We start from the raw sequence: 13844 nt of genomic DNA on the forward strand, positions 1-13844 counted from the left end.
AGAAAAAACATTACTTTTAAAGACCCATTTTGGGACTTAACAGTGATTTGATTCAGTTTTTATTTTTATTTCTAAGTGCATTTCAGCTGGAAAGATTTTATTAAGAAATACAATTTTGGTAGTAAGTTACAGAAGAGGTTTTAAAATAGCTATGTGCCTGCAACAACTAAAACTTTCTGCTTTGTGTAAGGAATCAGATACTGATGATGAGATGTGTTTGCACACAAAGCCTGTTTTGAAGCACTTTTATTTTGGTCAGTCCTATGTTTCTTTGGGCACCTGTGTCATCCAAGGTGGGAGTCAGAACCTTCAAAAGCCCCCATAACTGTTAGTTCACTTATATAGAGAATGAAACTATAAAGAATAATATAGAGAGAATAAAACTATAAAGTACAGCTGAGCTGAGTTACACAATGAAATTGCAACAACCAGGGGTAGCCTGACAGAAATAAAGTGCTGGGCTATCTGGTGAGATACTTTCCCGTAGTGCTTATCTTCTGGCAAAGGAACACAATAAGAAAAGAGAAGTTGGAGTAGGGTCAGAGCATCGCTGTTCTCTGACAACTGCTGTGATAAATGTATTTATTCCTGAGGCTGGAGGAGAAACTCTCCACTATTCAAATAGACGCAATCAACGTATTCTGGGTATGACCATTTCTTCTACTTAGTAAAAGCCCAGAAAATTATCCAGCAAATACTTTTCTGCTCAAACAAGGCAGAATACAAAAGGGAGGAACATTTCAGCTGGATCAAAGGCATATGACAAAAAGTATTTCTAAAGCATCAGCATTTTGGGCATGCTAACACTGCAGAGCTTCTTGGCAGGTTATGTTTGCCCAGTTGGAAATGTGGATGGAAATCTTCACTAACGTGTATCGTGGTTTAAGCCCAGGCCGTAAATCAGAACCACGCAGTCTACTCCCCCACTCCCCAGAGGGATGGGGAGGAGAATCGAAATAATGTACCTCCCTCGGGTTGAGATAAAAACAGTCTGGTAACTAAGGTATAACACAAATCACTACTGCTACCACCAATAATAATAATGATAAGAGAAATAACAAGGGAAGAGAATACGATACCACCCGCCGGAAATGAGCCTGACAGAGAAAAGGGATGTGCCCTTCCGGGTAACTCCCAGTTACATCCTGGGCATGACGTGCTGTGGTATGGAATACCTCTTTGGCTAGTTTGGGTCAGGTGTCCTGTCCCTGCTTCCTCCCAGCTTCTCCTCCTCCCTGGCAGAGCATGAGACTCACAAAGTCCTTGGTTGGGGTAAGCATTCTGACCAGTAACTGAAAACATCGGCTTTATCAGTATTATTCCCAGGCCGAAAGTCAAAACCACAGCGCTGCACTAGCTACTAAGAAGGAGAAAAACTGACTGCTGCTGCTGAACCCAGGACAACGTGATTGTACCATCTCTAATTCCCAAGCCAGTTAATTTGGAAGAAACTTGGAATATAACACATGGAGTCGTGCAGTACCACCTAGACACAGTGTTCATTGACTTTAAATTTGCTATCTACAGAGCCTGTATGCTCCTTGCCAACATCATCTCTTTGTTGACTTTCTTCTCAGAGTGTTCATTTGGCAATATTGACTGAACTGTCTGAAAAAATGTTTAAGAAATTATCCATTTGAAATGGATATGGAGTTACTATACAAAAGACTTTCAGTTTGCATGGAAAATTATACATATCTCCAAGTGAACAAGTGAAGCTGAATCAACTGTTGTAGTCACCAGATTTTTAAGTGATATTTTCTCATTACCAACAAAAGAGTAACGCAATCTGTGCAGTTTTTGAAGTTGCCCTATATATATATATGCACTCCACTTGAACAAATGACAGTATTTGGAATGCGACTAAATGTGATTCTGAGGGTAAAGTAGCACAAAATACAACATGCTTTTTGGAATGGATCATATTCTATACAAACACTCAAAAATCTGTGCTTTTCATTGCTGCTGAGATCCCAATCCATGTGAGGCTGAACTTCTGTAAAGAGAGACTATATCTCATGACTCCTTAGACTATTGTAAACTGGCTTACCTTTGAGCTCTATCCCTGAAAACTGTAAAACCTAGGCATGCACATGAAATTCTGCTGGGACTGCTATCAGCAGAAGCATTCAGGCTGTGCCTATGCTGAAAAGAGCTGTCAGCCTGACTAAACACAGAATCCAGTTTGTAATCTGTAAGGCCATCTACAGCATCTGGCATGGATTAAAAAAACAAACAAACAAACAAACAAAAAAAAAAACCCATAAAATTTTATTGAGTGTATTTTTGTGCATAGAGAAGATAAAGGTCTGCAGACAACCCTTGGATGAGAACATGGACAAATTCTGCCATGAAGCAAAGACATCAGCAGTTCCTCACTGAAAAGACTCTCCAGAGAAACCTTCTAGGTGTATACATGTGTTATATACGTATATGTGTGTGTGTGTTTTATATATACCTATTTTTATGTATATTTATATATACAATGAACTAAGTGCCATACCTAGAAACACCAAAATATCATGAAGTCTAACAGTCTAGAAAAGATCAGAGTTTATAAAGTTCCCAGTCAGACAGAATGAAAGCACTTTCAGAAATCCAATTAGGTACCTAAATACTTCAGAAAATCTTGCTTTGACATACAGAAAATGAAGTCTCAAAACTAGTAGAAACTCTAAAAATCGGTATGGTTGAATCCTCTAGCCATCCCACAGACCAGCAGAAACCTGCCTGAATCCAAATGCAAGAGTAATGCAAGTTTAACATCACATTGTTACCGCTTTCTCATGTATCCTTATCAGATGCAAATTTACACAGATCTTTGAGAAACTTAAAGAGTAGTACAAATACTTCTTGTTAGTAACAAATTAGTGGTGTGAAATTATTTCCTTACTTTTGGAAGGGAAGCTCTTGATCCTGAGCTTTGCGTGGTCATGGTCAAAACTGTAGTGATACCCAGTGCGACTCTAGCTGGAGCAGCATCCATGTTGATCCAGAAAGAAACCCAGGACAAAATGACAATCAGCAGGCTAGGAATGTACATCTGGATTAAATAGTATCCCATCTGACGCTCCAAATGAAACTTGACTTCAATGCATGTAAACTTTCCTAGAACATGAAATTACTTTCATAAATGCTTTTTGCATATTTTTATCTCATTTTACAAATGTAAGTCAGGTGCGTGGCCTGTTTCCTAATCTAACAGTATAAGCAGGTCCTGATACACAAATGCAAGTCAGCCATTTGTTGCATACTAGTCTGGGGGACACATGGGACCTTTGAAGTAGGCTGTCCCCAGTTCTTCACGTTAACTGAGAAAACAAATATTAGCACAGCAGTTTCACCTCCAGAATATATATGTTCCAGAAGATGTAATGGTTTTTTTTCTTTTTCTCAGAATTCAGTGAGATTCTATTTTAGTCAAATATGTTTAGTCTTAAAAGGAGACAGCATTTTCCTATTTTAATGACATGAGATTAAGAAAATGTATTTAAAAAAACAAATTAAAACCTGCTAGTCTTACAGCCCTATGATAGATCACACACCTTCTCATTCTGGTCATGTCATTTGCCTGTATCTGTGGATAACATTTTGCAGCAGAATCAACTCAATACCTACTTTGAATTTTGCCAAAAGTCTAACTCCAGGAACCCACAACAATCTCTTTGTGGGATGTGAGTGATTCTTCAAACAGATAGCTGCTCCACAGGGGTAGCAGAGGATGGAAGTTTAGGATTGCCTGACAGCAGAGCTAGTTGTGCAGTGGGGGATGCATAGCCCTGAGCTGCAACATCTACTGATGCAGTCACCATAACTTTTCTGCGAATTACTGTGGGTTAGGTACTGTGAAGGCTGTCATTTGAGGCAGACTACACCGAGTATGATAAAGACTGCCACTCCTGAAGTTTCATGCTTATGGTTTCAGAGGACCTCTCTTGTGCTGGTTGGTCAAATGCATGAAGATGCCTTGTTCCTCATTCATCCTTTCAGGAGAAATGAGATCTTTTTTTCTCCTTTTGTGATGTACGCATATTTTTCTGCTAGTCTAGAAAGCTGAATGGCAGGGTGTGAGAGTTGGCACAAAAGACAATGCAGAGGCTGCTTGACAAAGAGAGTAGGGGAGAAGAACTGAATAGTACCTTCTGGCAGGACAGAAGCTCTGAAATGAGTGACTGGACCTGTGACCCTAAAGGCAGACTCTGAGACATGTATAGTAACTGGTCCTGACCCCCCAAGGGGACTCCAGAGGGGTGAGGTGGCCATGGCATGAAAGAAGCCCAACCTGCTGAATGCTGTCCAGATTTCTGGGGCACAACCTGGACAGTGTGTGTAGGACAAAGCTAACCAGTACAGCTTTTATTCACATTTTAATTTCACACCAAATCTGAAGGAGCACACTACAGAGAAGGCAGAGTGTGGGTGCCTCTAAGCAGAAGGTTTTTTTGCTTGAACACTGCTTGTCAGTTCCCCTTGCCAAACTACACACTTTCAACTTCTGATACCTACATGTTTATTTTGTTTAACTACACATAATGGAAGCTTTTTTTATCCGGTGTGGGGAGTCCTCCTGCATATATAAGGAAACTATTGCCTGTGATCTCCCTCCTCCCTTACTTTCAGTTTTTGTCCCTGCAAAGTAATTAGAAAAGCAGTTGAACTCAGTTATTCAGCGTTTGACTCATATAGTGGGAAATAATTTATGTTTTATATATACCTATTGGAATTTACTCTTGATTATCCCCTTTAAGTATGAGAAGTCACAGCGGTCCCCCTTTCCACAGGTCTTAGACTGTGTAATCATGAAGTTTTCCTCCCTTGGCACTTTGGGCCCCAAAATGCAAAGCTGCATTTATAAAAATTAAAAACAGTACCTGTCTATTCATAAGAAATTAATATGACTTTATTTTTGGCAGTGGCAGAACCTCTCATGCTGTATTATTTCAGTCAGCAAAACAAATGTATTTGATGCAACTGGATTCACTCTTATGCTGAAATCATGAAAAAGCTATTTTAGATGAGAGGGATTATATCTAATCCCAGCAAGCACCCAGCAAACTGTTCTCTAAGTGCTTTCCCCATTAAATAAACTCCAAGCAGCTAGATCAAAATTTTAACAGAGTTCTCTCTGCTCTGTAAAGCTAAAGACAGAAAACACAGCATTTGAGACTTCAAAATAGCAAACATGAGAAAAACATTGGTGTATTAAACAAACGTTTAATTTCCCATGCCTGTACACTATTCAGATCAGCAATGAAAGCATTGTTCTTTCAAATACTATGTCTCATAAATTAGACCACACATAAAAGCTGGTGAAAATTTGATATTTTTCCTCACTGGAAATTTGATATGCTGGAGAAAAATATCAAGTTCAGAAAAATGAGTACTTTAAAAGTGATGAATCAATATTTAAGAAAAGATTCACTTTGCTAAAAATGTTCCATTTTAAGTAAATCAAGACAACTAGATGTTTTATTAGTTTTTTAAGACCTTAAATTCCTCACTGATTTTAAGAATATTAGAATGTGTATACTAAAATATCTTTAATGAAATTAAAGGAAATTTGGAAACAAAATCTTTCCAACACAAAAACAAAAGGATGAATATTTCTTCTTTTTTTCAGATGTAAAAATAAGTGTGGCTGAAAAGACTTCTGATTTAATTTTTTTTATATATTTTACCCCTTTTTCCTTTGCCAATTGACACAAGATACCATTAAAGCGATTGTAGAGAAAAAAATAGTATAATGCTTACCAGTGTTGTAATGTTTTGTGCAATAACCAAGTTCTTTATCTTCTTTCAAAATAAACTGTGGCAAGGTTAAACCTTCTGCAACTTGCACAGGTCCATCACTTAGCCACTCAAATATTAGATCATTCATAGTGTAGCCAACTACAATAAAGAAATTAGTTTGTTAGATGTTAGCTGACTGGAAAACATCAAAAGCAAATATTATTATGTCCAAGAAGCATGTGTTTTATTGCAATATGCGTTATATCAGTTGTATTTTTAAACTGTCAGGTTAACAGCAGCGTTACTGCTGTTAGTTGCCAGTTACTATTACTGCACTATTACTCTATTTATAGCAACAAGTAGCAGCATTCTGAAATATTGCCCTAGTTTGCCACTAATAAGTAATTTTGCTGGCCCATCAAAGATACTCTTTACAACTGAAATGACATTTCTCTGTGCTTATGTGTCAGCCTGCTTTATTTATTTGCTTTATTTTCATCATTCTTTGATGATGGAGTTGGTGTGCACCAACAAAACAAAGATTTCTAAACTGCCTTGGCTAAAAAGAAAACAGCAGCTTTTGTAAACCTGTGAGCCTACCAGTGAGAGGTGTGAAGGGAAAAGAGAGGCTTTGATTCACACAAGAGTCTTTTTGACTGCAATAGCTACATCTTTATGGGTAAATCAGGGCTTTGGGCAACATGGTCTAGCGTGAGGTGTCCCTGCCCATGGCAGGGGGGTTGGAAGTACATGATCTTAAGGTCCTTTCCAACCCTAACTATTCTATAAATCTATAATTCTCTGGGCATAAAGGCAGGTGGTAGCCCACAGCTAATATCCATACAGCTAAACCTATTCTCCCCTCCCCACAAAAAAACCAAGGCGGCCTGGCACCTACTGACTATTGGGAATGATTGCTAGCACATGCTGTTATCTGAGCCACTCCTGGTTTTGTCTGATTGCTACCTGGTACAGGTCGAAATGGTGCCACAGTTTGTACTGACAGCTACACGGTACGAATGGGTGCATGCTAGTACCCAAGTCCATGCCTTTGCCATGTTTAGCTTACCAGCATAAATATACTAATAAGACTTCAGCTTTATTAGGTATGTTGCTTTCATTTTTCAAAAGACCATAGCATGTCTCGATCAGACATGTGTACTAATCCTTGACTGTGTACCAATTCCTTTCAATTTCCCAAGATTTAATAATTTCTCCTGCATAGCATTGTTGTGGTTATTGCTGGAAGTGAGGTGAAGTGCCCAAGGAAGCAGAAAGGGAACAGGAGCAGAACAGAGACAAGGGACCTGCATGGCACATTCATGGACAGTTAAATCACTGTTCCTCCACGATTTTCCCTTACAAAATAGGAATATTGAGTTTTACCACATAAATACAACAATGTAGATACTATCTAACCACCAATTGTTAAGGTAAAATCTCATTCTTGATAGATAAAGCAGTTGGACACTCACAGCTCTCTAGCTGCATTGTACATGTTTGTACATCCATAGGAAAATTCTTCAAGTCCATGGGACAGGATAAGGTTAAAGTAAGCCTAAAATGGGAGGGGAAAAAAAAAAAAAAAAAGAAAAAAGAAAAGAAAAAAAAGAAAAAAAGAAAGAAGAAAGAAAGAAAAGAAAAAGAAGCTTTTGTTAGAAATCTATAGGTTTTATCCAAAGCCCCATATTTAGAGTTTAAAGGATCAAGACCAAATCTTAACACCTCAAAGGTTGGGCTCACTCTCCCCTCTAAAATTTTAGGGACATGAGAGCTGTGAAGGCAGAATGTGTGAGCGAACTGAGCACTTGCTGGCTGTGACAGCTGAGCAGAACAGAGACAGGGAAGACAACATCAGAATAGTAAGAAACACTCTCCACTAATGTACCAGTGAATGTTTGATGTGCATTACTGAACCCAAATAATACAAAAGCTAAAATGTCTCATCATGGGACACACACTTTTAAACTTTGTTTTGGAAAAGGAAAGAAAGAAAACAACAAGCATGGTGGTTTTTTTTTCAACAGACGGTGCTTTTGTTGTGTATGAGAACCATTTCCAACACTTCATTCTTACTGCTTAGCCATCAAAAGAAAGAAAAGAATCATACAGTAGAAGCAAGAATCACGTAGCATTTAAAGATAAAGAGTGCAGATAGAAGAAAGTAAGCCTAAAGGAACATTCTCATACAAACTAAATTTCTCTCTTAATAGTTCAGTTGTTTTGTCCCAGATAAAGCCTAATTTCACTTAGATAAGAACATTCTTAATGTTTCTTTCTTCCCCCCCTTTTTTTTTTTTGTTAATTTACTTTTTCACGTTTGATTGAAATCTGTTTCAAGATTTCTTCTCTGCTTTATTTCTTTTATTTTTTGTATGGGAGAGGAAACCATTTTTAACAAATCAAGACACTGGATGATATAATTACAAACAACTAGCTGCTTTGAAAAACAGAAGAATTGTTAAGATTTTGGTTCAAATATAAAAGGAGTAAATTTTTATTTTAGATAAACTTCAGCAGATAAAGCCATCTTGACACAAAGAAACCAAATAAATAAGAAGATGAGAACTAAATTTTCTGATTTGAATGTGCACTGAAACACTGACACAGTACAACAAGAACAATTTTTTAATAGTGCCAGTGAACCCACAGGACTGCTGGTAACTCTGAAAATATGTGGTCCCACAGACAAATGTGATCTGTACGGGGAAATACTTCGCTAAGTTCTGTCTCCCCTGGTGGTTTTGTGCTTCTCACTACATATAGTTGATTCAAGTTCTTCCAGTCTGTTTCTTTACCATGGGAACCTTTGGGGATGGCCTGACTGGGTTTTTATAGCACTAAAGTCCTGCCATCAAATTAGTATGGCAAGAAGATGATGTTTAAGTAACAGAGATCAAAATGGTCTCAGCCTGATCAAAAATGACATTCAACATCACTGCTTTTGCCTACTAGTGGGCTACCTAGAGAAAGTCACAATATTTTGCTCTTGACACACTTTGACGTATAAGATGATAATATCAGAAAATTAGAGATCATTTGACTGGTCTGTGGCAGTGAAGTGCACTGAGATGAATAAAATCCCCCAGTCATCCTCTCAACACCACCATAGTAAATAAACTCCCATTTAATCTTTGGGAGCAAATAGCATAAGCGTTAAGAAAAAATTTGCCATCTAGAGATAAAAGTACATCTAGCAGACACATAAACATCATTGGAAGTCTGCCCTTTATTCATCTAAGTATTTTAAGTGCCCTGCAAATGTTAAGTAGTCTCATTTTTACCAGGTAATTTCCTGCATTGAAGATTGAGCTAATTAATTTGCTAATCCCCAGCATTAACAAAAGACTGCTTCTGCCTTTTCCCCTGAAATGTTGCTGCATCAAGCTCTCTTCCTTCTATTCCGTCATCACCTAATTATGGCTTAGATCTTTTACGGTCGTATCAAACATGTCTTTACGCAAATGCAGGTTTTCTAAATACATTATATTTTACTGAAGTAGGCATGGCCTATCCACCCCTCCGATTTACTCACTGTCAGCTGTGGACTGCGTATTGACTTTGTTTCCTTCCACCCTTCTACTCCCCAAGAAACTCATATAATCTGGGGGGCGGACTACATACATGGGCAGGTGGGTCTCATATTAGTCTAATATAGCTAACTAATAATATAACTAATGAGAAAGTTAATACATCCAGTTACAGCTTTCAAGCCTCACAGAGAAAAACTGCTTTCTGGAGGTGAGCTGAGAAAATGCTCACTATATAGGTTCACACAGAGCACTTCTTTCTCTTCCGAACCAACAGTGTGTTTCAAAGACTCAATTCACTCAAAGACTCTGTTCACCCTGACAAATGGAACATAATTTCTATTCAAGAAATCATGCCGTTATAGCTTTACCTCTACTTGTTCATCTTAGCAGAGAAGCCATTCATGGTTAACATCTTTGCCTCTGTAGTCCCTTTTACTAGGGGTAATGCAAGTGTTGAACCAACGCTTACGGCCTGGTATCATCCACAGATGAATCACTTTTCTACAAGATTACTACACACTAAATGTTCAGCTGTTGGAGTCTGAAGAAGCTCTACTGAAGCCACGGTGGTGGATTAATTTATAGCAGTTGACTTTTCCAGTAAAAATATGATCCTGCAAGTATTTCCAAACCCAGGTGCCATACACGACTTGTATATTTATATTAATGAAGAAACAGGATCAACAATGGAAAGTGTTAGGTAGATATAGCTACCCACATTGCCTATAGTATCAGTGTCATTGGCAGAATACACTTCAGCAAAGTGAATGTCTCACACTTGGCAAATTCAAGAAGTGCCCCTAGAGATTTGTTGCAAAGTGCAAGTTTAACTGGCAATTACAGTGATGAACACTTCAATCATTAATAAAATAGAATAAACTGCTATAGAACAATTATTTTATTTTTCAGGCACCCTGCCACCAAAGCATTTGAGATGCATAAACCACACATTTGGTGGCACAGCACCATAAGACACTGACGGGAAGTGTTTTATGACAATCCGTAAAGCCAAAAGGAGAAGTAGATGACCAAGGACTTGATTTTCTCTTCAGATACCTGAGCACCCTTTACCCACTATTAGCCAGGCTAGGTCACACAGGTCGCTCACAGAGAGTTCCGTGGCTAGGCATGTTCTATCTTCCATCTGAGTAGACAGGTGATGAGAGAGCAGGAGAGAATCTTGTCCCCAGCATCCTAGCACTTCAGGCACAATGCCAGGATCACCAAGACACCCGAGAGGAGAGGTAAAGTTGCTCTCTTCTTTCCTTCCCTGCTCCCTCACCTACCCCACAGTCAGGAAGAATCAAGCCTTGGAATAGTGCAAATAGAGCATGAATATAACAAAATACAGAATCAGAGCCAGAAAACAAGGAATTAACAATTAGCCAGCACTGTGACAAAAACAAAAGAAAAATAAATCAGTAATTTTACTGAGCAATGCTGTGGCAGAGGCAGGGCTGTAATCAAATTACTCCAGGGCAGTATTGCATCTCTTCAAGTTTGGACCCTCTTCCTGAGGATTCCCTCATACCTGAAGTAAGTCCTTCTGAGCAGTATTTGTTGATACTTCAAATGCTTTCAAAATGCATTGCACACTGCCGGATTTTTTCACTTGGCATCTCATTCATCATCCTCACTTACCCACACACTCCCCTTTCATTCTCTGGTTTCACTTTTCATTCTCTGGTGTCCAGAGAAATCACTCAGATTTGGACCTGTCTCTCTTCTGAGCCCAGCTCAACATCTTTTATTTCTGGCTACCTCAGAAACCCCCTTACAGCGTCATACAAAGATCTGTATTTCCTACTTCTGCAGGCAGGAAGGCAGAAGTCCTGCATGCTGTGGCTACTTTGTCATAGAAACCAGACTAAGGTATCCTGTGGGGAAAAAATAAATAGCTTGACAACATGTTTGGTGGTTTGTGCATGGGTTTCAGAACAACAGCCTCCTCATAGAGTTTTTTCTAATGACAAATAACTGGGGTCAGCCTTATTAAATAAAGAAACACTGTTGGGAATTTAAAGTCTTGGAGATAAGAGTACAAGTCCCTTCCATCTCCTAAAAATACATGATTATCTCTTCACAAGCATGAAAAGCAACAAATGTGGGCATGGTACCGAAAATAACATTTTGTTTCTATTCTTATCCCTTCATTCTTTCAAGCTATGCCCATCTGTACCTCAGCTGTTGGGACAGGAGACTTCACAATCTAGAATTTCATGCTGCAAATGCCATAACACATAGTACGTGCATGGTCACTGCTAACATTGGCTTTGTGCCATTTTAGTGTAAAGTCTTATACCTGTGAGAAGCCCATAGTGTTGGGTTTAGTGAGACAAGTGGGATTTATATTTTTCTTTCCCGTATTGCCAATTCTAAAGATGCTATCATAAATTGCAATATATCTGGTATTTTTCTGAAAGCGCCAAGCTGACAATGTAGGTAAAAGTATTTTTAGTGGTACATTTTTCTTTGGAAGATTAAATTCCTGATTCTCTGATTAAATTCAGAGCTGCTGAAATAACATTGAAATATTACCTAAGCGCAAACAGACAAAGTTCCCCATTAAACTGGCAGGGGAGATGGAGTTGCACGGCAACCATGACAGCATTACACGACACAGGAGCAAATGGCATTCAGGCTAGTGGCTCTGAAACAGGGTGGAGAAACTAAAATCTCCTTTTATTCCTCCCAGCCCCCTCTCTTGGGTGATTTGTGCCTGCAAGAAGGGTACACACACTGTTCATATATCAGAAGGCTGAAAAACAAAAAGTATAAAATCCCAGTGACATTCTTCTTTTAAAGCTCTTTTCATTTTGTAGTCCATCTCTATTTTTTCAAATAGGCAAATGAGTCGTTATTTTGAATGTCAATTCTGGTAATTTTCACATTCTACTGGGTTTGTCCTGTTAAATGGAACAGTCAAACTGTCTGCTCTTTGTTATTATTTATTTCTTTTTTAGGAGTCCTGCAATTCCTCTCTAATATTTGTCGTGTTCTGCAGCTTCATTTCTGTCAGGTGGGAATGGGCTGAAGCTGAGCTTAGAGATGTGGACTCTTCTCTGCTATGGCAAATCATGAGATGTAGGCTGGAATTTCATGTATTGCTGTTTACGAGCATGTTCTTGCTCCCTCCAGTGCTTTGCTTTGCTTCATGTACTGCTTAACAACACAGGAGCTGGCACGGAGCAGGGTGCTGGGTTTCTCATTACAGGCATCCCACTTCTCGTTGTAATGCAATCATTGTCTGTCGATGCACAATGCCAGTGCATGAGCTGCCAGCAAATGATTTTCCAATTATTGCTCAAGCAAATCTATGAAATTATATTCAAGTGTGATTTCATGTAACAGTTAAATTCTGTAACCACCTGTTTCCTTTCCATGAAGAACAGTATTTCATCTCTCCTTTCTCCTCTGTCATTTTCATCTTATTTTCCTTCAGTTGCATGGCAAAGTACCCGTATCAGACCTCATTATTTATTTAGTAGTTTTTATTATTTGTTGTGCAAAAAAGGTACCTTAGATACAACAGAAAAATAAGAGTATCGGAAACCCAGGTCTATATCCTTAGACTGAATTCATAGACTGGGAGGGAACGAGAAAGGAAGTAGTGTTAGGAAACCATCCCAAAAGATGAGAAGAATCTGAGGCTATGTAATTGAAAGACCCTAAAATGAAAGGAAGTGGAGTAGAATGAGAAACAGGAATAAGGGCAAGAAAGAAAGAAAAAGAATAGGTGAAAAGTGGACAGTTATTGATAATCCAAGGACATTGGGTCAGCCATAATGAGAGTGGTTGCATGTCCCACAAAAGGCTGAAATAATTTAGCCTCTGAAACTATTATTATTGTAATTATGCCCCTGGGAACATAAAACTCTCAAATTCACTAGATTTGCATGTTTGGGAAGTCACCATATCTCAGTAATATTGTGCAGTTTAATAAAGTTTACTGATTCTAGCACTATTTATATAATGTCTATAGGACTTCTGCCTACAATATATCATAGCAGTCAAACTCAAAACTTCTTTAGATATGTGCTCTATTTCAGTTAGCATTCCTGCATTGATTGTTCTTCAATGTATTGGCTTGTTTTAAATGTGGAAAATTTACTTTGAGGTATGTGAAGACAGTGTATGCTTTTGGAAAGTTGTCAGGACAGAGAGCATGGGACAGTGTTGCTAACTGAAAAACTAAATAATTTTCTATGAAAATGTTCCTGTGGTGATTTTTATTAACTTCTAAGGGAAAATCCTCACCTTGTCAGTGCCAGTATTATTCTGATAGGAGCTGAGGTAATGAATATGACTGCGTGAGGTCAGAGAGAGGGTTTCCTACATAATAAGCAACCATGTCAATCATGATAACAGTCTCTCTGCTTCCCCCTCTGCTTATCTGTCGCTTGGAAAGACAATGCTGCTAGTAAAACCCAAATCCTCTTAAATCCCAACATTATATTGTAAAATAAAATTGATGTCATCAAATTAAAGCGCAGGATGCACATAAAGCTGCAGAACATAACATATCCTACCACTCTGTTAGGCTAGACTGGGCTGTGTCATGGATGATTCACATACAGCTAT

The 13844-nt window shown here is 38.5% G+C and overlaps 1 protein-coding gene across 2 annotated transcripts in view; it reads right to left on the bottom strand.

Annotated features, from left to right (window-relative positions):
• Positions 1–13844, bottom strand: part of GLRA2 (glycine receptor alpha 2) — a gene marked incomplete at its 3' end in the record, with an annotated part of 132699 nt that overhangs the window by 83857 nt on the left and 34998 nt on the right. For both annotated transcript variants that reach the window (XM_080613192.1, XM_080613193.1), the window contains exons 5-7: positions 7206–7288; positions 5752–5889; positions 2894–3108 (exon numbers count right to left, since the gene is read on the bottom strand). In XM_080613192.1, the coding sequence (XP_080469318.1) occupies positions 2894–3108; positions 5752–5889; positions 7206–7288 (436 nt within the window). The remainder of the gene's footprint in view (positions 1–2893; positions 3109–5751; positions 5890–7205; positions 7289–13844) is intronic.

The sequence above is a fragment of the Psittacula echo genome (assembly GCF_963264785.1).
Source record: "Psittacula echo genome assembly, chromosome: 3".
Lineage (NCBI taxonomy): Eukaryota > Metazoa > Chordata > Aves > Psittaciformes > Psittacidae > Psittacula > Psittacula echo.